At 39.1% G+C, this 25,967-nt stretch overlaps 2 protein-coding genes across 2 annotated transcripts in view; one reads left to right on the top strand and one right to left on the bottom strand.

Moving 5' to 3' along the window:
• LOC131683540 (neural/ectodermal development factor IMP-L2) overlaps positions 1-25,967 on the bottom strand; it is a 117,258-nt gene that overhangs the window by 63,468 nt on the left and 27,823 nt on the right. The window lies entirely within an intron of this gene.
• On the top strand, positions 18,623-24,022 carry LOC131680524 (uncharacterized). The gene has a single exon (XM_058961238.1). It carries the CDS (start codon positions 18,623-18,625, stop codon positions 24,020-24,022), a length of 5,400 nt encoding a protein of 1,799 aa, XP_058817221.1.

Here is a 25,967-nt window from a genome sequence, read left to right as displayed (position 1 = left end):
AATCATTTAGACTGTCTTCGACTACGTTTTACGCGCAATTGGACTATTGAAAATATTCTAGGAGAATTGTATTGAGCTTTGAAAGGTAAAAATTTAGCAGCTTTTAGCACTCCGAGGGAAGCGCTCATCTTTATGAAAAAAGGAAAAATAGTTTTGAAACTCTACATGAACTAGAAAAAAGTTTTATTTTATTATTTATTTATTTCCTTATCTTCGGTATGCACCGTACAGACGCATTTTAAAACTATATATTTCTTATTAATATCTTATATCTATGCTTGGAAATGTTAAAATCATACACTGAAGAAGCTTCGTTAAATCTGCGGCAACATCTTTCCAGTGGATTATTTTGTCCATATGAAGTACGGTGTCTAGGGATCCACAACAGAGTGGGGTTACGGAGAACACGAGGAGGCGCATACAAATTAACGCCCGAGAGAAGATCGGGACTGTCGATATTACCTGACAGCAAGTCGAAAACAAAAACTCTTTGCAGGAAGATACGGCGAGTCGCCAGAGTCTGCAGACCGAGTAGCATACATCTATCGACATAAGGAGGCAACACAACTGGATCATTCCATGGAAGTTTCCTGAGGGCGAATCGCACAAAACATCTTTGTATACGCTCTAGTCTGTCAATTTGAACGGCATGGTATGGTGCCCACACTTGTACAGCATACTCCAGAACACTTCTGATCAGGGCACAGTAGAGTGCTTTTAGTGCGTAGAAATCATCGAAGTCCGCCGTGTTCCGCTTTAAGAAGCCCAGCATTCCGAAAGCCTTAGCAGTTGTCGCGGTGATATGGTCGGAAAAGCTCAACTTCCTATCGAAGAGCACTCCCAAGTCACGGATCGAGTCGACGCTTTCAAATGTTCTACCTTTTAGACTGTATTCATAACGTCTTGGAGTTACCGCAACCGCACCGCAAAATCTGCGGTGCGGTGAGACACTTTTTCCCGCTGATGCGGTGCGGGAAAGAGCTTTTACCGCGCGGTTTTATCGCAACCGCACCGCAAAAAAAATTGATAAAGTCTCACGTTTGCATTAAAAAGTGGATTAAAACTAGGACTTTGACTATTTGAGAAGGACGCAACTATATTCATTTCCTTAGCAAATGCTTGGAAATGGCATTGTTAGTAAACCTCCTCTGTCACAACGTTCGAGTTTTACTTTTCACCCTACAATAGAGAAACATGAAAAAACTTTGACTTGGCATAATTTCCATTGACTTGCTAATGATTGGAGAAGAAATCGAAATATAATAAATATTCGACTTGTCGATATTTTATTTCTCATATTTTGGTTATTCTAAATTGATAAACAGACCGCTATTATGAAAGAGAATCTAGCTGGTCCGAAATAATTTGACACTTATTTTTACGTGATATTTTGGACACTAGTTATTTTATAAGTAAAACTTCACAGAACTAACCATGTCAAACACATAAAATGCAAGATCCAAATAGAGACAAAATTATTAGATCATTTAAAAAATAATAAATTTGTACTCTTAAATCGAATTTAAAAGTGCATCACTTCTCCCGATTCCTGTTGGAAATCGTGGAATTATGAATCAATTTTTCAACTGTGAATTTTGATTAATTTAAAGGAATTAGAGATGAACTAATTATGCTGGGACTTGAACACAACCCAAAGAATATATTTATCTTCATCAAACCAAACGAATTTGGAGTAATTGACAGTAAAGAAGACAAATGTATGAAAAGCATCCAAAATAAGGAGGGGTCCAAATTAGGATGATTATTCTTCCATTCGTTCATCAACATCGTATTTCTTTCTTCTTTGATTACTGTGTAAATTCAATGTGAATTTTTCTGAAGTCAATTTTATTGGACTCTTTCTCAAAAAGTATGCTACATAACTTTTTTTCGCGTACTTCCATTCAAATTTACGATAATTTTCTACCAAATTAAGTCCTAATATTTTTTTGAGGTAAAGTTATTCGAAGTTAGTGTTTTTATAGCACAGGGTATTGTATTTTTTTGAACTTCTTAAAGCCCCCTTTCATATTATGACAAGTGTGAAAGTTAGCTCAGATGACAAATACCACATTGGCTCTTTGGTAAAATATTAGAGGAGAATACATTAAATGCTAGAACATTCGAACTAGCCTTTAGAAAATTACAGCTCATACATTTTTATAGAGAGCAATCCTAGTATTTGAATGAGAATACATCTGTTTTTTGAAAAATACGGAAGTTAAAGTTTTGGGATATTTTATCCATAAAACACCTTATTTTTAATAGCATTTCTGCTGTATGCTACAAATCATACATTTTTTGCAGTTTTTCTGATGTTCAATAATTCTGTACCGGTTAAGACTGGACTGCTGATTGAATGTAATGTATAGAGCAATTTTTATTTCGTCCAATTTTGCGTCGTTATTATTGATGAAATACAATATATTTTTATTTCACTGTTTTGGAATATATACGCTACTATATAGAAGTATTGGTATTTCGACTTTAATTTTTTTTGTGAAATTCCTTTAAGAATGAAAGGTAGTTTTTACTACGTAAATGCGGAAAATATCCATTTTTATTTTCATATGTCAAAAACATTGAAAATATGAAAATTTAAAGAAAAAAATATGGAACTTCATTTTTTATTACATTTTTTCAGTTAACTGAAGGGTTGCTAAAATGAAAGTTTTCCTATTGCTGCAGTAGAGCGTTTTTGAATGTATAATGTTTGCCGTAAAATGTACGGAATTTTATTAATAGACAATGCAAAAGTTGATTTTTTCATAAACATTACATTCTGAGGAGTCTCTTAAAGTTATATTTCGTGTGAATAAGAATAACATTTTATTACGCATGGTTATACAAATGAACAATTTTTCAACACTATTTTTAAAAATACAAAAATTTTACCGCATTACCGCGCGGTGCGGTGCGGTAAATAAAGTGCGGTTGCGGTAAGCGGTGCGGTTTTATTATTTTTTTGCGGTTGCGGTTCGGACAATCCATTTACCACCCACATCCGCACCACGACGAACCCTACCCCTGGTACAGTCATGTGGATAGATTTGATAATTGCTGAGCTTGTCCATGCCGGCGACAAGCATTCTATCGGAAAAGATGATGGATGAACAAGTTTGCTCTACGACTTCAGCAAATTTTGCACGGACTCGAATCGCGTGACGTGTGTGTCGAAATTATTACCAAAAGCCAGCAACGTTCAAAGCAGCATTTGAGGTCGCACATATTTTGAACGCTACTCGCAAGACAGCCAAAGAAGTTCGAACGGCAAGATCACAGGCGACTAAAAAGTTAGGTTATGAACGGCCGAAGACGCGAAGTGTGATACACACAGAACAATCAAAAACAGTCATCAGAGCAGAGGATTTGCTTTGGATATGGTGGCAATCCATTATGATTTCTATTAATAAATCAGTGCAAGTTTCGTGGTACAAAAAAATCACATTTCAAAACTGTGCAAATTCAGAACAACAGAATCCGTAGGATCCAATCTACAATAAAATGAAAGAAGCCAATCTGTTCTGTCATCTGAACGTGCCAGATGCTTACTGACACCTCCAACTAGATGCAGAGTTTCGACATGTTCTCACGCTCAATTCACCAATGCATGGGTTGGTTCGACAGACAAGAATAGAATATGGAGAATAAGGTTTGCCTAAAGTGATTAAATTTTTTGACGATAGGGGAGACTGAGGAGACTTGATCCCCGGGGAGACTTGATCCCATCATTGTAACTCAAAGGCGGATCAGAATACATTAATCGAATATACTATAAAGTTGCGTAGTTTTATCTAAACATAAATTTCATTAACACAGAAAAAGAAATTGGACTTTTGTGTATCCGAATTTTTACCGATTTAAAAAAAAATCTCAGAAGAACTGAAGAAGATTTATTTTCTAAATTTTCAAACTTTTGTATAATTTATAAAATCACCCACTACATACTCTACTTTTGCATACAGAATTACAGGAGAATGTCAATTATATGAATACGTTATGATTGAGCTGATTCTTTTGTTCAACTATATTTTTACTAAAGTTTGCTGAAATAGATGCTATAGGTTCACTTGATCCCTTCAAATTCGTGGAGATTTGATCCCCTTCGCCATACTTCATACACACCACTGAAAATAATTCACACCAGAACAATTGAAGTCATTGTTGTCATAAAAAATGTCAAAAATGAATAACTGTAATTGTTTACTACAGTATACGTAGCAACCATTCATCCCACATTTGACGTTCCTCAACCATAATAAAGACAGCTTTCAAATAATTGCACGGAGATTTGGGGAATTCGTAAAAAAATCAGGTGAGAGATGCATAATATGTAGTAACTTCAATCATAACAATTTAATCAATACTACAATCCATTTATAAAATTGAATGGGGTAATGTACCCGTTTTTTCCCTGTTAAGAAGGGTACCACATTATTACAATAATAATTTTATTATTTCAGCTTCTTTGATTTGTTATTAAGGTCCATTTTTTTATTACGATTATAGAGGTTTTAACGTTAAGGTCATTCGCATCTTATTAAAAGCCAATATAATAACAAAATTGTCTTGAGAATGGTGAAAATCTTCTGTTTGAGCGCAGCAAAATCTCTAATCGAGTACCCCCATTATCGCAATACCATTTGAGTCAATGCGTTGAGCAAAGATGGCAGACGCTGCTCTAACCAATGGCTTCAGATGGGTAGGATGATAGTAGAAACAGGGCAAAAATGGGCTTATTACCCTACATGCTCTTTTAAACACGTTTTCATAAAGGAATCAAGTGTCCCCAAGTTAGGGATCGAGTCTCCACTAATCTAAGAATTTTTCATTTTTTTTGTTGTTTTCCAAAAATGCTCATAGCTCATGTCCAGTATAATATTTCCACGAAATTTTTTTATGATTATTAGTCATCCCTAGAAACAATATAAAACTCCAAAAAAATACATAGTTTTTTATCATTCCATGGAGTTGAACTGAAAAATAAAAAAGGGGATCAAGTCTCCTCAGTCTCTCCTATTATATTTTTGCAGACAGTTTCGAAAGCTTTCTAATTACCCTTTCAGCAGTTTTCGATAGGTTAAATATTCAATCAAAATCATCAATTGTTAACTTTTTTTTTTTTCATATTTTTGGCTTAATTTGGTCTATAAACAATCGGTGAGATGCATTTTGAAGGAAATAAAACAGGGAATCTAGAAAAATAGTTATTTTTGGTTACAGTGTTGCCAAATATACTATATTTCCAGTTTAAAACTTAAACTTTTTTTCGAAAACGATTATGTCATTGTGTTTCTCAGATAGTTTTACATAAAACAACATTTTATACATCAAGAGAACTTGAACCAATCTCCAGACACAGTCATTTGAAATAAAAAACTAAAAAATTCTTCACACGTTTCTCGATATATCTCAGTAACCAAGCAGAACGTCAAAATTCTGAAAAGCAACATTGTAAAGATTTTTTTGATAAGTCATGTGGCATATCTAACTCAGTTAACCCCAAAATGGCGTTTGTCATATTACAGCACAACAGCGACGATACTAGATGCACCTCACCCATCGAAAATATAAGAAGTTTAGTTTTTTTTTTGGAAAACCACTACCACAAAGATTTTATTCCCAATCTATCAATGCAATGCGTGACATGTTACAAGAGGAATCTTTCCACTGGAACGATAATACATACGAAGACATCAAACTAGTTCTAATTTCGTCGCAGGCGCAGGTATTGATGCCGTGTAATCCGAAACTCTCTTTGATATTAGTCTCGGATGCGAGTGAATTTGGGTTGGGAGTTGTTCTTTCATATCGTCTAAAAACGGTCGAGAGCGCCCAATAGCATGCACCAGCTGCTCTATATCTGTTACAGAACAATGTTAAAAAAGCTCTTACCATTGTAAGGGCAGTCGAGAATTTTTGTCAACTACATTTGATCACCGACTACAAACCATTGACCCTAATATTGCACACAACCAAATCGCTACCAACTCTCTGTGTCAGCAGAATGGCTAATTATGCCGAGTATTTGTAACACTTCAAGTTCGATTTTGATTAGGGTTGTGGTACCGGTAATACCGATACCGAAAATCCCGGGAATACCGACCCATTTTTGGAACCGTAATACCGGTACTGAACAAAATTTAGTACCGGTATTTTCAGTACCATACATTTTTTTTATGAAAAATATATGGACTCTCTAGGGAGACCTGTTTCAAAATATCGGTCTGCAAGATGGCTTGTCATTATATTTATTACCTTCTAGATAAATCGTTGAGCTAACACTTTTGTGGGGGAATGAGGTGGGGCCATCTTCATAACAATTCAAGATGTTAAACATGACTAGCTCCCATTGTACTGAACGGTATATTTAAATTTCTGTGCTATTTTATCCAAATTAAATTTTAACGATCTTGTACAAAATTTCAAAATATTCACATCTAGCGCAAGAGATGTAAAAATTTGCTATGATTTTTTTTATTAGCGACATTCTGATTGGTTTCCATTACTCAATGGGTGGCGCGTAATAAGACTATGGTCTAAGTCATGTCTGTATTTGATTTGCTCTTAAACTTTTATCTATAAAATAAAGAACAGCGATTTAGTAGCTAACAATTTTAAACTTGGTGAACTGCTTCTAATGAGGCGATTTGTAATTATTGGTGATCGGAAAATTCAGCAAAACTCCATAGTTTACAGGAAAGCGAAAAGCCTTGTTATGCATTAGAGAATAGTAGACAAACGACATAAAAGTCGATGCCAATTTACAGGAAAGCAAGAGAAAAAATGCGAGCAACCTGCTCGGATTTACTGCCATTCTCGCTTTGATTTACTTTTGTTAATAGGGTTTCTTACATTTACCATCTGTTGAAGTCGACGAAAGTCGCATCGCTTAGCAATTATTGATTTCAAAGTGGACCAGATTTCGAAATAAAAGAAGGTGCCGCATGCGAAAAATCTAGAGAAAATTTAGAATAGGACGTAAGTAACAATGAGAGATTTTCTTTGGGTCTTTCTCTTCTGTTCATTACTCGGCCATTTCAACATTTACTACTCTACTTTGCATAATATTCTAGTAAAAACCGTCGGTTTTCGATACGTACTGGAAAATTAGTACAGAGTGTTGTAATGACGTCGTTATAAACGAAAGATAAAGTAAACAAAGAGAGGCTCTCAATGTTACTTACGTCCTATTGAAAATTTTCTCTAGAAATATCTTCTGCTGAAATGAGTTATGCCATTCTGAAGCAATTAAAAACAATAAACTTTTTTTTATCAGCAGGAATCAACCATCTGAGAATAAGGCCATCAGTTTGAGCAATCAATTTCATTTTGAAGTTTTTTTCAATTTTTTTAAAACATTGTTACTTTACCGGTACTACCGGTACTGAGAGCTTCAGTACCGTAGTACCGGTTCTCGCCAAAAAGGGTCGGTACTGCGAACCCTAATGTTGATCTATATAGGAAAACGTTTGTGCAGATTACAACGCAACGAAAATCGATCTAAGTAAACTTTCTATTAGCGAGGAATATGGGAGTGAAGGTTTTTCACGGTGCCGGTGGTTGAGTGGTAAGCGTGACCGCCACTCACCCCAGTTGGTCTGAGTGCAATCCCAGCCGAGGTCGTTGAGATTTTTCTGAGATGATAAAAATCTGTGGCCACGCCTTCCTTCGGAAGGGAAGTAAAGTCGTTGGTCCCGGTCCATGTGTTGATGGGTCGATATCTAGTCCAGATAGTGGGAGTGTCACCCCTCTGGCGTCGGTTTCTGGCCTCGTAGCGGAAACAGGCCAACGGAAAATAACTAGAACTAAAAGAAGAAGAAGGTCAGCACCATGTCAAATCGCACAACAACCAGTTCGTGTTGAACATCCCGAGCAAACGAGAAGCCCATAAAACCTCCATACTCATGATTCAGATTTAACACGATTCGACTATAAAGCACCAGGTGTCAAGTATACTCTTTCTGCTATATGTTTACTGCATCGTGTGGTGATACCCGTCAGTTCGTTTTGAAAATCAGAAACACGGACGATTTAGACCAGTCTTCACTTTCCAACAGTCGGAAGAACTGGCCGAGCATTGTAGAGCACTGGACACAGGGCGTTTTACAGTTTCACTTTCGCCGACTTGCGACGCTTGGCTTTTCAGTTTGCTGAAGCAAACAAAGCGCAGCTTAGATTCAACCAGTGCATGAAATCCGAATCATGGGATTTAACAAAGAGCAGGTCGAAATATTTTTCTAAAATTTGTTCCATGCAAAAACGAAGTATAAATTTCCTCCAAATCGGTAATATAATATGGATGAAACGGGTATGTCGACAGTTCCCAATTGTCCCCCTAAAGTAATCGCCAGTGCTGGTAAAAAAGCTTTCGGCAAAGTTACTTCAGTTGAAAGGGATGAACTTGCCACAGCTGTGTGCGCCATGAGTGCAACTGGAGATTATGTTCCCCCTGCACTGATCTTCAAACAAAAGCGTCTAAACCCTTTACTCTTGAATGGAGCACCTCCAGAGTCTCTTTTTCTTGTGTCAGACACTGGTTATATGAATAGTGCACTACTCTTGGAGTGGCTGAGACATTTCCACTAGGAGGTGAAGGAAGCGGTGAATGACCCTGTTTTATTAAACTTGGACAATTACAGTTCTCATTTGGATCTGGATGTTATCAATCCAGCCACACAGCAACCACAAGATACAGCCTTTAGATCGCTGCTTTTTTAAATCTCTAAAGACCCATTTTTCAGTTTGTAGTACATGGATGACGAATAACCCAGGTAGGGTCATTACCCAATACCAAATTGCAGAATTGTTCGGCATAGCCTATTGTAAATGTGCTACTTTTGAGAAAGCCATCACTGCGTTCAAAACCTATGGAATTGAATCTTTCAACCCGGATGTGTTTGATGATGGTGACTTTCAACCGTGTTTAGTAACGGACATTCCACAAGCATCGAATCAATCTTGCACAATTTCCAAAATCCAGATACCCATTCCGATATCCGTCGACCTCTGGTGCATTGCGATTCAAAAAGAGAAACTGTTTTGAAGAGTTGGAAGTTCAAGCATTGGATCTTAGCAAGTCGGCTAACGTGTCATCAGCAGCGATACGCCCACTTCCTAGAAGAAAGGATCCACAACAACGAAGAAAGAAAGGACAAAAATCCGAAATAACTACAAGCTCTCCTGTCAAAGAAAGGCTGACATCTGCATTTCAAGAGAAAAACAGTGTTCTGAGATGAAACGTAAACTGACTGCCGAACGTTCAGAGCAGAAAAACAAAAAATTAAAAAAGCAGAAATAAATATGAATTTTGAAAACCTATCGAAATATTTTCAAAAGAATCCTTCAATTGTCTATCCATTTATGATAACACGAGCGACTCGATCTTAAGATACGACCTTCAAGTTTTTCAGTATTACAAAAACACAATAAACAATTTCAAACCTGGCATAGAAACCTACTTTTGAATCATACTGTTGCCCCACCTTACTCTACTGCCTTCGAGTCGATTCAGCATGCTGCTGCAGCAAAAAGGATAGAGCGCTCCACTGTCCAATAGATTAATGGCATGTTGTGTTGCCGAACTGTGACAACGTCATCAGGAAGCGAGACTATAATCATGAGAACCTTTAGAGACTGCCCTCAAGGAGGAGTGCTGTCACTTATTTTGTGGTCACCGGCTACAGGCGGGCTCCTGAATGCACCAGAAGGTTAAAGTTGTCAGTGGCCAGAACCCATAAGTTAATGGGCGACATCAACAGAACAGCACGAGAATTTCATCGAAATAACAAATAATTTTCATCAGCTATTTAATAGAATGTATTACCTTTGAATAATTCTTAGAAAGTTTTTTTTTAAATAGAATGTATTACCTTTGAATAATTCTTAGAAAGTTTTTCGTTTGAAAGAAAGGTAAAAAATTACACGAATTTCTAAATGGTCTAGCGCCCGTTTCTAAATGATTTAGCCTACACACATGCATATGATAAATATTTTTTTACTGATAGGTACACGTATTATCGTGGCAAAACGTACATACTATCGAGGTATTCATGTATCGTAAATAAGCCAAGAGCTTGTATTGGTGATTGAAAGATAAAAATTAAGCAAAATGCTAAGAATACTCTTATTTAGATCGAAATAAGTGTTTTGTAACTCCAACAGCTCTCCGTAAAAATGATTTGAGCCCCTTTATGCACTACACAAAAGTTGGAAATCGAGGGGTTAAAATAAATTCAAAAATTATAAATTATTAGCATGATGAAATCTGTTTCAGAAATTTAGTATCAAACTCATGGTATATTAACCCCATAAACTATTAAATGCTATATTATTCCCTAAGGAGAAAATTGGTTTAAAACCGTTTTTATGCATGAAGGGCACAAAACCTAACTATAATTAGTCCAGGTGTTTGCGCAGAACCACGGCACTTGACTACGGCTGACGTGAAGTCCAAAGTTGGAAACACTACTTGTGAACACACCAAACGACTTCTACCTTACGATGTCCCGTAGTTGAAGAGGTTCTGTTTGCTGACGAGACCTTCTGAAATCGAACCTTATTTTCAGCTAAGCAGGCGAATGCTATCAAATGCTATAAATTTTAAACTATTTTTTTCCTTAGGGAGTAATATAGCATTTGGTAGCATTCGCCTACTTAGCTGAAAATAAGGTTCGATTTCAGAAGGTCTCATCAGCAAACAGAACCTCTTCACATACGGGACATCGTAAGGTAGAACTCGTTTGGTGTGTTCACAAGTAGTGTTTCCAATTTTGGACTTAGCGTCAGCCCGATGCATTGGTCAAGTGCCGTGATTCTGAAGAGACGAAGTCGAAACGCAAATACCTGGACTAATTAGGGGAGAGAGGGTAACAATGAAACACATTTTTTCTACAATTTAATTTTGATGATAATACATGTTATTTGTGTAATCGAAAGTGATACATAGTGCCATTATGTTGTTGACTAATACATATATTTTTTCCAGCTGGTAAAATTCACGGGAAATAACATTTTTTGGATAATAAACAGTTGGTGGTAAAATGTATCAGTGTGCCCCATGGGTAGGAACTATGAAACACGATGTCATCTATAGTGAAATATTCTACTTATAAATTTTATTCTTTTGTTTTGACGAAGAATGATCCTAACGCTTTGAATTAAAGTTATATTGAGGCGAAAATCGTTTGTTTACGAAAGAATCCACTATATCATCGCGTAACATCGAACCACCATATATGCATATTAGCTGCAATCCTGAAATAAGAGACAATTTCTACAAAATTTGGCCAAATTTACTAATTTTGCACTATATGAGTAGTATTTAGTGTGGAAAATCGGAACCCATTGACATTTTGAGACAGACCACAAAAACAAACAAAAATCACTGTTCCCCATACGCCATCGTTTCACAGTTACCCAATGGGTCTATTCATGAAAATTGTGAAATCACACAGAACCATGAGTAGTTACCAAAAAACTTTGTTCGCGGCAAATGTTGAGCATAAAATTTGCTATAAATAGCAATAGACTAAACATTTATTCAATGAATGGTAATTCATAAAGATGGAATAATGTTTATCATTGCAAATTTACTCTGGCTATCACAAAACAAACAAATATCCATTAAAAGAGATAGAGTTATCAGATCTCTTCCAAAATATAGCAACACGTGTAAAGAATTAGAAATTGTGAAATATGAGGGAATTAGACGATTCCGATCATGCATTGTGATTTTATTGCGAATGTTTCATAGTTCCTGCTGATCCACTGTTACCCTCTCTCCCCTACTATTAAATGCCGTACGCATTGGACTAATGTTTCCGAATAAAGGACTGAGTTGTTCGGCCACATAAGAAGCGTCCATAGATTCAAATCGGAATCGTATTTTTAATGTATAAAGTCTTTAGAATGCATCAAACGTGGAGAGTTGATCTTGACAGAAACAAGTGTTTTTTAACAAAAAACAATGTGTTACAACAAGTAATATCTACGAAGATAGTTAGAAAAATAGAAAAAGTTTGTGTCAATGCGACTCCAATGTAGCTGTATCGAACTGTTTGATCTTTTCTCACGTTATCTAATTAAAAATAGTATGTGTGAACATTTTTTTTTTTTTTTTTTTTTTTTTTTTTTTTATTTCAATTATAGAGGTTTTAACCTTAAGGTCATTCGCCTCTTCGGGTTAGAAAAATCTCTTAGGAAAAATTTCTAACCCTATGTGCGGGGTCGGGACCCGAACCCAGGTGCGCTGCGTACAAGGCAATCGATTTACCAATACGCTACGCCCACTCCCTGTGTGAACATATTGCAAGTTACTCTGTTTAAGTTTTCATCCAAAAACAGTTCAAAAAAGATTTTCTCTTGACTTCCGACCAATCACTTTAATTTAGATCGCAAACGAAAGTACCTTATGATTGTCAAACGGTGAGACGTTTGCACAAGTCTCCTATTTTACCTACCTTTACGTGAGTCTAGGTATGTGTATTGTTGACTTTTGAACCTTAGGCCGGCGTCGACTTGGCGCTAATGGCCTTCTGCAGCAGTAGCGGCATGAGAGGGAACGAACGTTATGTAACAGAAACATAAATATTTAGCAGGACTCCAGTTACTTTCATTTCTTAGATCACTGGCTTTACCCTGTCCTATTCAGAAATGTAAAACCCCAAAAGTTTTTGTAAGATAATGACACGTTCTGGTCAGCTCCTAAGTGTTCTGGAGAAACCTGACATACTGTAATAGCTTCATAGTCTTATTAATTAAATGCATCCAGTCTTCCATGCGCTGGTACGAAAGACAACTTAATTTGCCGGTAATTATCTTTTTTCCAAGATATCGTTGACTAGACAAAACTTTCCCTCTATTAAATTGCCAGCGTTAACGTCTCGGAAAAAAATGTGTGTACGTGACACTGATCTTGTGCCTATGCGATCACAATTCCGCTGAAAGCAATTCTGATATCGATCTCCTGGATTGCGTCACATTAAAGTGACCGCTACTGGGTAGAATTAATCAATCTCAATAACTCGTTGGCAAGTCAAGCCAATCGACTTGATGCAATTCGAATTTATCACACACACAGGCGGTCCATTTGCATACAATTCGACCCCGGTCGCAAGTTTCTTGGATCGATTGCGAGCATGATTGCCACTTGACATACGCGGTCAATTGTATTGCGCTATTAGCCGTGTAGGTGGGTACTTCTTGGGATGTTTGCATTCGATGGATGCGTTCTTCAACATCGTGAATTGCTATGATAGAAGTGTATATTATCAAAAAACTATGACCAGCTAGGTTGGTCCAAGTTTAGAAATAAACCCACGTAAAGATAACCATGGATGACTGTAGTTTTGAGTAGCTTTCATCATGCATTTTCAAACCTTGTCGTACAAACCTTCCTCGAATATATGTATGTGTGCCAAATCGGCATTTCCGTAGCTCATTAATTATAAGTGGTTGAGAAACTTATTATTACTAGAGCAAGCGTAAATTCACGTTCGCTCACCTTTAAGCAGGGCAACAGCTGCCACGGTCAAAGTCTGATGCAACTGCGGCATCGGTTTTCGTGAGGTGGACGTCCGGAAGGCTTGAAAATCACGCAACTATCAGCAAATACCACAGAGCTTTTTTCCCTGAAAAGGGAATTCTCCGTGACGTTAGGCATTTCCACGTTGTTTCTCGTATCAATCATCAAACATTTCAATTTCCAAATCAATTCGATTCGCAGCAGCTGATAACGACGATTCATGTCAATAGTAATATCCCGAATTACGTGAGTGTCGGGTGGTCGCATGAATCGTGAACGCATGACTAGTGTCTCGTCTAGACGGTTATTGGGTAAGCCATTTCCGCTGCGTTGCAATAAATATTACGCTTTGTTGGCGGCTTATAAAAAATGATCCCAACAGGTTTTGTGCCCCATTTAACTGTTTGCGAATTCTTAAAGATATAAGGGTAAGAAAAGTTGGAATGCGGCCGTTGAACTCCTTAAGTTGAAATGACGAAGTAATCTAGTCACATTCTATGTTATCTTTCTTATATTTAAATTTACAATAAGAATGTAAGTAGGTATATCTCACACATAAAATTTATCTTATACAATAATTTCATTTAAGTAAAAATGTGAATTTATCACACAATACATGACGATGGACGATTGGGAGTTGTGAACCAAGCCGATGTTCTTTATGTCGTTGAAGGTTAAAATGGTGAAACTACTGTCAAATGTCACATCCAAGTTTGAATTTACATAAAGGCATAAAGCAATGATTTCATTACATCAAACTTATAGTATTTTGGTAGTACATTTATCAGTAAAATAAACATAAGCATAAGTTTTTAAAAATATATTGATAATTTGCGGAGTTATGGCTATTTCCCCGAAACCCTTTTTTATTTAAGAGGATGCGGTGATCACGATTGTAGATCAATACATCAACAAAAATCCCAAAACTCAAAAAAACACATTGGTATATGAGTATTTCTCGTACCTTAACGAATAGTTGAATAAAAAATATTTTTTTCCAGCATTCGTGGACGTTTTTTCTAAAAAATCGCTGTTGTAGACTCTAAAAATTGTACTAAAAATTATCATCCACACAACAAAAATTTATGCATAAAAAAGGAATTGTTAGAGTACGCGAAAAATTAATTACGATCAATTGAAGAAAAGTGATTGAGTGTTTTTTCGGCAATCGTGATCACGGAAAAACCGGAAAAACGACATTTCGAGAAAATTGAGTTTGAAATTTCAAGCGGAAGCGCTGTAACTTTTGATCTATTGATCGGATCGCTATAAATATTTTGAAAAATATTCCCAAGGAGTTGGGCTTTTAGATAAAGTAAAAAATTTGTTTTCGATTTTTTGAGAAATAAAAAGGTACAATGTAACCCCTTAAACTGAAAGTCGCAATTTTGGTTTTCAAAATGGCTTCTGACATCGATTTCCGTCATCTACTCGTCAACCCTATTGCTCATATTACTCAGAGTATAGAGAATTTGTCTAACCGGAAGTAGCCATTTTTCTGTTCAAAATGGCTTCCGACATCGATTTTGGTCATGTACTCATTAACCCCATTCCGAAAATATTCAACTTTTATTAGTAATACTAAGAATAGGTTAAATTACATTTATATTGTGCATCGGTTGCTACTTCGGCTGGCCCAAACATCATCATCGTGGCCTATGGTTCGAAACAAATCAACATCCAGGACGGAAATACGGTTTTGTTGAGAATCTTAATCGTCGTAGGGGATCTTAACGTTCGACAATTGAAAGCGTCGAAACTACCATCGCGCTAACCAGAAAACGTGCCCATCCCCGGTTTATTTACTGTAGTCGAATTCTCTATGTAGCGTTATCTGGGCGATAAATTTGAACCTTCCTAACAGGCGTTTTTAGAAAAAAAATCCATTCACGCTCAAAACCATCCTAGTCCCTAGTGAAAGTCCTATTGGTCCTCACGTGTGGTTCTAATTAGTTTGGTCAAAAGGATGAAATCTTAAGAGAGCTGGGTGTTTCGAAGGAATTTGGAAAATCAGAAAAAAAATTTGATGAGTAATTATTTTCTCTACGATGCAAAAATCCTTTTGGAAGTTTTCATGATAAATCATAAATAATTAAATGATAAACAAAAAATGAAATCTTCAAGCTTTCAGGAGTAGAATTCATTGCACGAAAAATGTTCAGGTGTTGAGTTTGCTATACTCCCAGAAGAGGTTTCGCCAGCCCTGAGTCTAGGGATGGAGAGCGTGGATCTCTTCTTAGAGCATCTGCCGAAAAAGTTATGTTTATGTCGACGCCAATGTAAAATCACAAAAATCCAAATCACAGCCGACTTTATCAGATTTTTTGCATCATATTATTTTAATATGATGAATGTCTTGCACATATCTATGTTGGATAAAAAGAATCCATTCCGGCCCACTGGGCCAAAATCGATAATATTTGCCAGAACCAATTACAAAACTGAATTTGAAATCTTTGTAATTCTTTTGAGTAGCTCTTCAGAAATGTCTAAAAATTTAATTCCTGTAGAGAATCACGAATCAATACCGAAGCGGAAAATAAAGAAAAAGTATGGGTCTTAAAATAAATAAAAAGAGGTTTTATACTATGTTAATACTACAGAGTCAAAAGAAGTTATAATAATTACCAAGAAGAAAAACAGCATCAAAACTGCGTTGAAAAACGTCTTAACTCGTAGTGTGAAAGTAGCGTTAGAAATTAGTTTCGGGTTATGGGTAAAAGAACAAAATCGCATAAAGAAGGTAGTCAAATAAAACGAACCGATAACCAAGATAACCCTTCCGATATCAATGTCTTCGTACATTGTCCAAAAAATTTCTAAACATGAAGCACTCAGTGCACCACTTCCGGTGGGATAAGAGGTTTCAATGGGTGTCGACATGGTAGAATGTAATACCACCCATCAAAACGAATAATTGGAACTGCTATCAGTTTTAGCTGCGCTTTGCATCACGACATTCGAGATTCATACGAATCCGGAACCGACACGGCTCATCAAACTTGTGCGGCGCATCTTTCAAGAATGAGACGCAGTAGCCGCACTTACACACGCCTTTTATGTCAGCATTCGAAGCGCGATAAGAAAGCGGGCATGATTAATTTTATGGCTTCAACCGTCAGGTCTTCAAGCTGCCTGCCTACTCCAGCCAGGAATGCTTATTATCTCCATTCGTCATTGTATGTTCGGGCGATCCATTAATTGGCTATTGACACAAATGAATTATGGACCTTTGTGCACCGTCGTTCAGAAGTCTTAAAACATTTAGAGATTCGTTTTTTTTCTAAATGTAATGATTTCGAATTGTTGTAGAGCGAACAATAATCAGTCGGTTCTATCCATTGACCATTATTGATGCATTTCTGATGATTATAAGGAATTGAACCAATTCTGTAAATGGATTTTAATACAGTTGTGCTAAAATCTTCAGAAAATGTAAGATTAACAATGGTTTATTCTATGCCATTTGCTGATCCAGAAAAAAGTATAGTCAGCGTCTGAATGTAGTCGTTTCGGTAAGTCATATTTAGGCAAATAAAATCGTAAAAGTTGCCAATTGCTTTTTTAAAAAGACATCTCTGAATCTCTTCCAAAATACCGATTCCATTATTGTCAGGAATAACTCCTGTTTCATAATTAGCTATTTCATAATTAGCTTAACGACATGAAGTGCTTTTATAAAAAAAAACAGTGACTTTATTATCTATAAGATGACAATACCTTTTCAGTGTGCTCGATATGATCCGGCATTAGACAAATTGGTTCCAGTCAGTCTGTAAACTATTGAGCAAAAATTGAAAATCGTGCCTCTGAAACAAACAAAAATAACAATGCTTGAAGAGCAGGATAATGAGTGGGCAAAAATACATTTGGAATCCATGTTATTGTTATTGTTATTTATCAGTGTGCAATCGGGCTGTCTCAACAACCTATTTCGGCAACCTATGTGCATTAACTGTACACCTACCGTCCCTATGTTGCACTTGACAGTGTGTGCAGTGCTTTATGGTCACACCTACGACCGTGCACCCGGCTTCCCATGAGCGTTTTGGCGGCTCAGAGGCTGTCCTTCCATGTTGCTCAGGGATACATTGATCCTATACACATCCATGAATACAGGCATACATACGGACGTACATTCATACATACATACAAACTATTTGGCGCAAGTTTAGAGCGTGTAACGTCGTGTCATCTAGTCTGTCATCCTATGGAAAATCATCTTACCATCGCCTTGGGGTCAATGTCATATTGCCAAATTTCGCATTGAATCCGCTTCTGTCTCCTCCTAATCTCCTTTGTGTCTCCTAGGTCCGAAGCGGATCAATCGACTATTAATTGAATACGAAATGTGTAGTGCTGTGATCGAGTATTGTTAGAGTAGCGCAAATTAATCTTAATCGTAAACGTACAGCAATTCTGTATCTATCCTACAGGAAGGAAAGCTTCCATAACATTGTTTTAAGACCCGTATTTCCATGATAGAAACTTCTACTCAACCCCTCCTTCGCGGCTTTAAAAAAATGGCATTACAAATTCACGTGAAATGCCTCATTCATGTATACATGTGTTCGCGCAAGAACCAAGAGCCACCCTACTTACTGCGGTCGAAACGGATCTAAAATGATTTGGCGCCAACGGGTAGCGTTGGCGCACTACCACAGCACCAATGAGCCATATGCTATTATCGCTTATCAAAAGCCAAGCACATTTTTTTCTTTACCCTTTTGTTTCTACTAATTATAAAAACCCCCTAACTGGATCAAATAAAGCAGTACAAATTGTTAGTCGATAGAAGTACGACGCTTCTTTTCATTTTATCGATCACGTATCATACAGTCCCCGGTAATTCCGTCCGTCGAGTGACCTTCCGCGCTTTTTGTTGGACCTCACGTTGCCATATGGTCCTTCGAGCCGGATTAGTGTAAAGTTCGCCGCGAAACACTAATAAATTAACCACTAGTGCCGGTGAATTGGCCCTGTCGCCGCCGTGCAGGCCCGTTGTGCTTCTGCCAATCGGCATTATAGTGGTGTTTAACACTAGAAACAGTGAGCAGAAGTGACTTTCTGGACAAAAAGTGCGCGAAATCCACAAAGATGGATAAACTCGTCCGCGAACGTAAATCGCTTGAGCCTCGGTTAAAACGAATTTCGGAGACCGTAGAAAAATTTAGGCCAGAAGAGGCTGAAGAAATCGAAGTTCAAATTGAATTAGACACTTTAAGTGAGGTGTGGGCAGCCTTTTGTGCCGTACACAAACGAATTGTCGACGCGAGTGAAAATGATGAAGAATATGAAGACGCCGTGCAACGGCAGAGCAAAATTGAGAGTTTTTATATTCTGCTAAAAAATCGTTTGTTGAAAATGCTTAAGTTGGTGAAGGATCGCGCAAACGGTGCCGCCGGGCAATCTCCACCACCTGACATCATTCGGCAATTGGCCGACCAGCAGGCTGAATTTTTACGTGTGATGACGGCAAACATGGCTCCCGTACCTACCGCTTCTCATGTGTTGGCTAGAAACAGTGCTATACCTCTGCCTACCGATCTGAAATTGCCACAAATGAATATGCCTATCTTCAGTGGCAACTACCTTGAATGGCAATCCTTTTTTGACTTGTTCGACAGTCTGGTGCACCAAAACCCAGGACTGAAAGATAGTCAGAAGCTGTACTATTTAAAAACGAATTTATCGGGTGAGGCGGCTTCATTGATCTCGCATCTAAAAATTACCGATGCAAATTACGGACTCGCTCTAGAAAAGCTAAAATCAAGGTATGATAAGCCACGTGAAATAGCAAATCAGCATATCAAACGATTTTTAACTCAGCCTCCGCTAGCATCATCTTCAGCGCACGGCTTACGATCGTTGCACGATATTTCGGATGAGGTAATTCGTGCTTTAAAGGCAATGGATAGGGAGGATCGTGACACGTGGCTCCTGTTCATACTCAGCGAAAAGGTGGATGCGGACACGAAACAGCTTTGGTGTCAGAAGACTGCCGAAATGGAAGAAGATGACGTGAACCTACAATGCTTTCTAAAATTTATTGAATCGAGGAGTTTCGCTTTGGAGTCAGCTCAATCAGTGAAGTCGAAAGCTAGTGTGCCCTTCAAACAACCTTCCAAGCTTCAATACAGAGGCGCCACCGCATTCGTCGCCACGAATCCTCCGCTCTGCAACGTTTGCTCGAAGCAAAATCATCATCTTTACCAATGTGGTAAATTTCTCCACATGAGCCACGACGAACGCCTCGCTCATGTAAAAAGGATGAAGCTGTGTAACAATTGTCTTAAAACACATCCAGGTGAAGCTTGTAAAGCAGGTACGTGTAGAAAGTGCAATTTATCTCATCACACCCTGCTGCACCATCACTCGTCACCAGCAATCACGCAGCCAACCAGATCAGCATCAGTCATGGCCCAGGCAAATTTAGGACAGTCAGCTCAGTCTTTAATTTCGGCCCTCGACTCCCCTACCTGCATCGATGCTTCTAATGTGCTTCTTGCTACCGTTGCAATTGATGTTCTGGACAGCAATGGACACCCTCGAGCTTGCCGTGCAGTGCTAGATTGCGCGTCTCAAGTTAGCTTCATAAGTGAAACATTCTGCAAGCAGCTCGGACTCAAAACGCAAGCAGCCGACGTAAGTCTTGAAGGCATTTCTGCTACACCCGCGCACGCTAACAAGTGTGCAGAAATAATCATCTCATCCCGCTGTACGGACTATCGCACCTCTGTGCCTTGCATTGTGTTGGAGACCATCAGCAAAACGCTTCCCTGCAAGCCAGCTAATATCGATGATTGGCCCATACCAGGATCAGTGCATCTGGCTGATCCACTCTTTCATCGCCCGGGTAAGGTAGAAGTGTTGCTGGGCATTGAATTGTTTTTCCAGTTACTGGAGCCCGGCAAAATAAATCTCAGTATTGACGACAGCTTACCAACATTACAAAATACTAAGCTCGGCTGGGTAATCGCAGGCCGCTATCATGAACCCAAATATGATAATGAATCTTATACCTCAACCTGCTTCTTGACATCGACCGACGGTGATCTCTCTCAGCAACTGCGCAAGTTCTGGGAATTAGAAGAATACTCAACCACTACCAATCATCTCAGCGAAGAGGAACAACTTTGCGAGCAACATTTCGCTGAACACACAGTCCGAGCGGAGCATGGAAAATTTATAGTCAAGCTCCCATTTTTGCGTGACCCGAGTCAACTGGGTGATTCAAAACAAATTGCGGAGAGAAGGCTGTACCACCTCGAGAGGAAACTCGACCGAAATCCTCAGCTCAGAAGCGAATACCATGCTTTCATTCGTGAGTATATTGATCTCGGCCACATGTCACTTGTTGAAACAATTTCACCCAAAATATCGGTTTACCTGCCACACCATTGCGTGGTTAAAACTACAAGTACGACCACCAAATGCCGGGTTGTGTTCGACGCTTCGGCAAAGACCACCAATGGTCTCTCGTTGAATGACACGCTTATGTGCGGACCCGTCATCCAAGATTCATTGATCAACATTTTGTTGCGTTTCCGTTTCCCACCAATCGTTTTGGTCGGAGATGTAAAACAAATGTACCGTATGATATGGTCGAACAAGGACGATTGTGCCCTTCTCAAAATCTTGTGGAGATGGAATAAGGATGAAAGTGTGAAGGAATATCGTTTAAATACGGTGACGTTTGGAACCAAAAGCGCATCCTATTTAGCCACAAAATGCGTTCAGCAGCTTTTGGAGTCGTACCGCCAGCAATATCCCGTGGCTGTTGAGAAAGCTGAGAAGGGGATATACATCGATGACGTTCTTACTGGCGCGTCGTCTGAAGCAGAAGCGAAGATGTTGCGAGAACAACTCACCGAGATGTTTGCAGCAGGCGGTTTTCATCTCCGGAAATGGGTATCAAACTGTTCTGACGTCTTGGACGGAGTTCCTGAGGCAGATTTGGAGCTGAAAATCCCCATCGAAGAAAACGGAAGCAGCATCAAGGCTCTTGGTATGCATTGGCAGCCGTGCAGTGACGAGTTCCACTTTGCGTACTATCCGAAAGAGATCTCTCAGCCCACAAAACGCACTATCCTATCCCAGATTGCCGGCCTCTTCGACCCTTTGGGACTTCTCGCACCGATCATCGTACGGGCAAAACTGGTGATGCAGCGATTGTGGGAGCTGAGGGTGGACTGGGATGCAACTCCCCCCGGTGAGTCGATCAACGATTGGTTTGTTTTGGTGCAAAAGCTCTCTCTTCTTGATTCATTTCAGATTCCACGCAGAGCAATCGACATGCGAAGCTGGTCTCGTCTCTACCTGCACGGTTACTGCGATGCATCCAAGTCAGCAATGGGCGCTTGCATCTACATACGAGCCATAGACGACAAAGAGAATGTTTCGTCTCATCTTCTTTGTGCCAAGTCGAAACTGGCTCCCATAGGCAACAACAGAACAACTATACCTCGTCTGGAATTGTGTTCAGCGGTCATTCTCGCACGGCTTATCTCAAGCGTGAGAGCCGCACTCTCTTCGACGGCGTTCTACGAGATAAAAGCGTTTTCTGATTCGAAGGTGGCGTTGGCATGGATGTCGGCCGGTGCTGCGAAGTGGAAAACTTTCATAGCAAATCGTGTCGCAGAGATCGCCACCCATTTGCCTTCCATCAACTGGTATCACGTGGGTACTCGAGACAATCCTGCAGACCTAATCTCGCGTGGTGCATTTCCCGATCAACTTCAGGGAAACTCTCTTTGGTGGCACGGTCCCCCCTGGACGCCATCTGGGACGGAGAAAAACTTTGCAATGGGACTTGAGTGCGACACTAATGAGCAACGGCAAATTGAAAGAGAACAGCGAGTTACAACCGTGGCATGTTTCGCTGTATACGAGAACAGTTTTTTGGATAAAATGCTGTCCAGATATTATCCCAATCTGCAACTTTTGCTTCGCGTGACCGCTAGGCTGCTTCGGTTTAATCATCGTGAGTTCCGAGTCTCTGATCGTTTAACACCCGACGAGATCGATTTCGCCTTAGTGAAATATCTTCAACACGTACAACAGCAGCATTTCTCAGCAGAACTCAAGCAACTACAACGAGGCTCCGGCGTCTTGAGTAGTAGCTCTTTAAAGCAGCTCGATCCGTTCCTGGATGGAAACAGTCTCATCAGGGTGGGCGGAAGGCTGCGTCAGTCCAATTTAAGCTATGATAATAAGCATCAAATTGTACTACCTCGACACTCAAGATTGACTTCGCTAATCCTTCTCTACGAGCACCAAGAGCACCTGCATTGTGGCCCACAGTCGTTGCTAGCTGCCACCCGAGTACGTTTCTGGATTCTTAAAGGGAGTAGTGCAGCCCGCAAAGTGTGTCGAGATTGTGTGACGTGTCATCGGGTCCAACCGGCGCGCATGGAGCAACAAATGGGGCAATTACCAGCTGACCGTTTAAAACCACTTCCACCGTTTAGCATCACAGGGGTTGATTACGCTGGTCCGGTGCAAATAATCGGACGAAGGGCTCGTGGCGCTGTACCGACGAAAGGATATATTGCCTTGTTTGTTTGCTTTGGGACACGAGCAGTACATCTGGAAGCAGTTTCCGATTTAAGTGCATCAGCATTCCTCGCTGCTTTCACACGATTTATCAGTCGATACGGAGTGCCCAATAGGATGTATTCTGATAACGCTACAAATCTGCGATCCGCAGCAAAAATTCTTCGGGAACTCTACAAGCAGATCGATTGTACAGAACGCAGTGACGAGGTTAACGACTTCCTATCCAACCGGCGTGTTGAATGGTTCTTCATACCCGCGCGCTCTCCTCACCATGGTGGACTGTGGGAGGCTGGCATCAAAGTGACGAAGACTTTTCTCAACAAAATTGGAGGTAATTATAACTACACTTTTGAGGAATTAAGCACTCTTCTCGCCCAGGTCGCTGCGTGCATGAATTCGCGTCCGATCTCTACAATTTCGGACGATCCCAGGGATCCGCAACCTCTAACACCGGCGCACTTCTTAATCCTACGGCCCCTTGGCGCGCTTCCTGAAGTCAATCACTTGGAACAACAAATTGGCTCGTTATCCCGATGGAAATATGTGCAACGTTTGGCTCAGGAATTTCGGGTTCGCTGGCAGACAGAATATGTCCAATCATTGCAGAAGCTGGCAAAATGGCAATCTTCGTCACCAAACATTGCCAAAGGTGATTTTGTCCTGCTTACTGACGACAACGAGAAACCTCAGCAGTGGCCGCTAGGACGAATCGTGGAGCTCTTTCCCGGCCAAGATGGACTTGTTAGAGTGGTTGCAGTTCAAACTGCCAGCGGTGTTTTTCGACGTGACATCAGGAAGCTACGTCGATTTCCTCTGGATATGGACGAATACGTGGCAGGAAGGAATGGGTCGGAAATTCCTACTCGGAATTTGGTGGGCGGTTTATGTTCGCGCAAGAACCAAGAGCCACCCTACTTACTGCGGTCGAAACGGATCTAAAATGATTTGGCGCCAACGGGTAGCGTTGGCGCACTACCACAGCACCAATGAGCCATATGCTATTATCGCTTATCAAAAGCCAAGCACATTTTTTTCTTTACCCTTTTGTTTCTACTAATTATAAAAACCCCCTAACTGGATCAAATAAAGCAGTACAAATTGTTAGTCGATAGAAGTACGACGCTTCTTTTCATTTTATCGATCACGTATCATACAGTCCCCGGTAATTCCGTCCGTCGAGTGACCTTCCGCGCTTTTTGTTGGACCTCACGTTGCCAACATGTGAATAGTGTTTCTGTCGTTTGTGCTATATCTGACCTCACAACTTGTGCTATCACAGTTCATATGACTGTTGATAAGATAAACAGGAAGTACGCCAATTGTTCGGCATGCCGCACAATGAATCATCACCTTCTGATGATTTCCAAAAGGTTGTATCACACTGTGTCAGAAATGGGTTCCCACTCAAATCGCAAGTGATTCAAATGCCCACCGCATAATTTGCGGCCGCTCAGATATCAATTTGAAAGGCATCGAATTGATAGAATATTTAAGGAAGGGGGGGGGGGGGGGGGGGGGGGTAGAGTGTGTTAAGTGTTTCAGCGCAAAAAAGTACTTTTTGCGATTTTTCTAGAAATTTGGGTGAAGCGAATTGATAAAAAATTTTGTATTTCAATAACATTCTGTAATTTTTCCATGCAAAAATATTGACAAGTTACTCGGCGACGAAGCTTTTTTTAGAATGTCTCTGGATAAACACGATTTTCGGTGTTAACTGCCATTCAAAAACTACTTATTAGATTTATTTCAAACTTTGCATACACATTCTATATAAAAATACCCCTACGTTGAGTTTTCGAGATAATTTTTCAATTAAGAGTTTTTTTTTACTCGTAATAAGGCGGAATTGCTTGTGAAAAATAGCAAATTTTATTTCAAATGAGTAACAATTTCATTGAAAAATATTTCGAAAACTCAATCTAGGGGTTAAGTATTTTTAGATAGAATCTGCATGCAAGGCTTTATATAAATCGGTTAAGTAGTTTTTGAATGGCAGCTAACATAACAAATCTTGATTTTTTCTTAGACGTTCTACAAAAAGCTTCGTCACTGAGTAGCTTGTCGATATTTTTGCATAAAAAAATTACATAATGTTACTGAAATGATGCATTACAATATGCAAAAGCTTTTATCAATTCGTTTCACTCAAATTTTTAAAAAAACAAAACTCTTTTTTTTTACACTGAAACCCTTACCACCCCCCCCCCCCCCCCCCCCCTTTATTTGCACAACATATATTGAATGTCAGTCTACTTACTACTTCTGCCGCAGTCAGACGTACAATCCAGCTAAGTGAACAACAGGCCTCTCGATCTAGTGTGCATTGTCTCGAGAACAACACTGAAAGCCATTCGATGAAGAAAATAACAAAACAAATTTTTGTTTTCCTAATTAGTTGATTTCAACAGAAAAATGAATAACGTAACTAAATTTTCTCTTAATTTTGAGAGATTCTCAAACAATAGTTATTGAAAATTATTATTGATTTTGATTCAAGACGCACATCATACGAAATGACAGCAAGTAGCTAAGATGCACACCTTACTGAAATACATCAAGGTAGCGACAGCAACTATGTTCATACACGCTGGGCATAACGGTTAAGCACGTAGGTAGTTGTCTCAGCTTGGAAAGCTTGTTTTATCCTGGACGCAACTACCTGAACCAGTACACAAAAAAAAAACAGAAATTCAACTGACCTCATTTTGGTTTTACCTAATTTTTCTTTTAAAAACATTTCAATAAAGGGATGATTTTTATTGACATTTTTTTCAATACATGTGCACTGAAAATTGAAAGTATTGTCGAATACTGTAATATGTAATATGCAATATGATAATTATTTTTCATCGTTTGAGATTCCAAACTAGATGTGGAATAAGTA

This window comes from Topomyia yanbarensis, chromosome 2 (assembly GCF_030247195.1).
Source record: "Topomyia yanbarensis strain Yona2022 chromosome 2, ASM3024719v1, whole genome shotgun sequence".
Lineage (NCBI taxonomy): Eukaryota > Metazoa > Arthropoda > Insecta > Diptera > Culicidae > Topomyia > Topomyia yanbarensis.
Note: the sequence above shows the minus strand (reverse complement) of the source record. Positions and strands in the feature narration are given on the sequence as shown.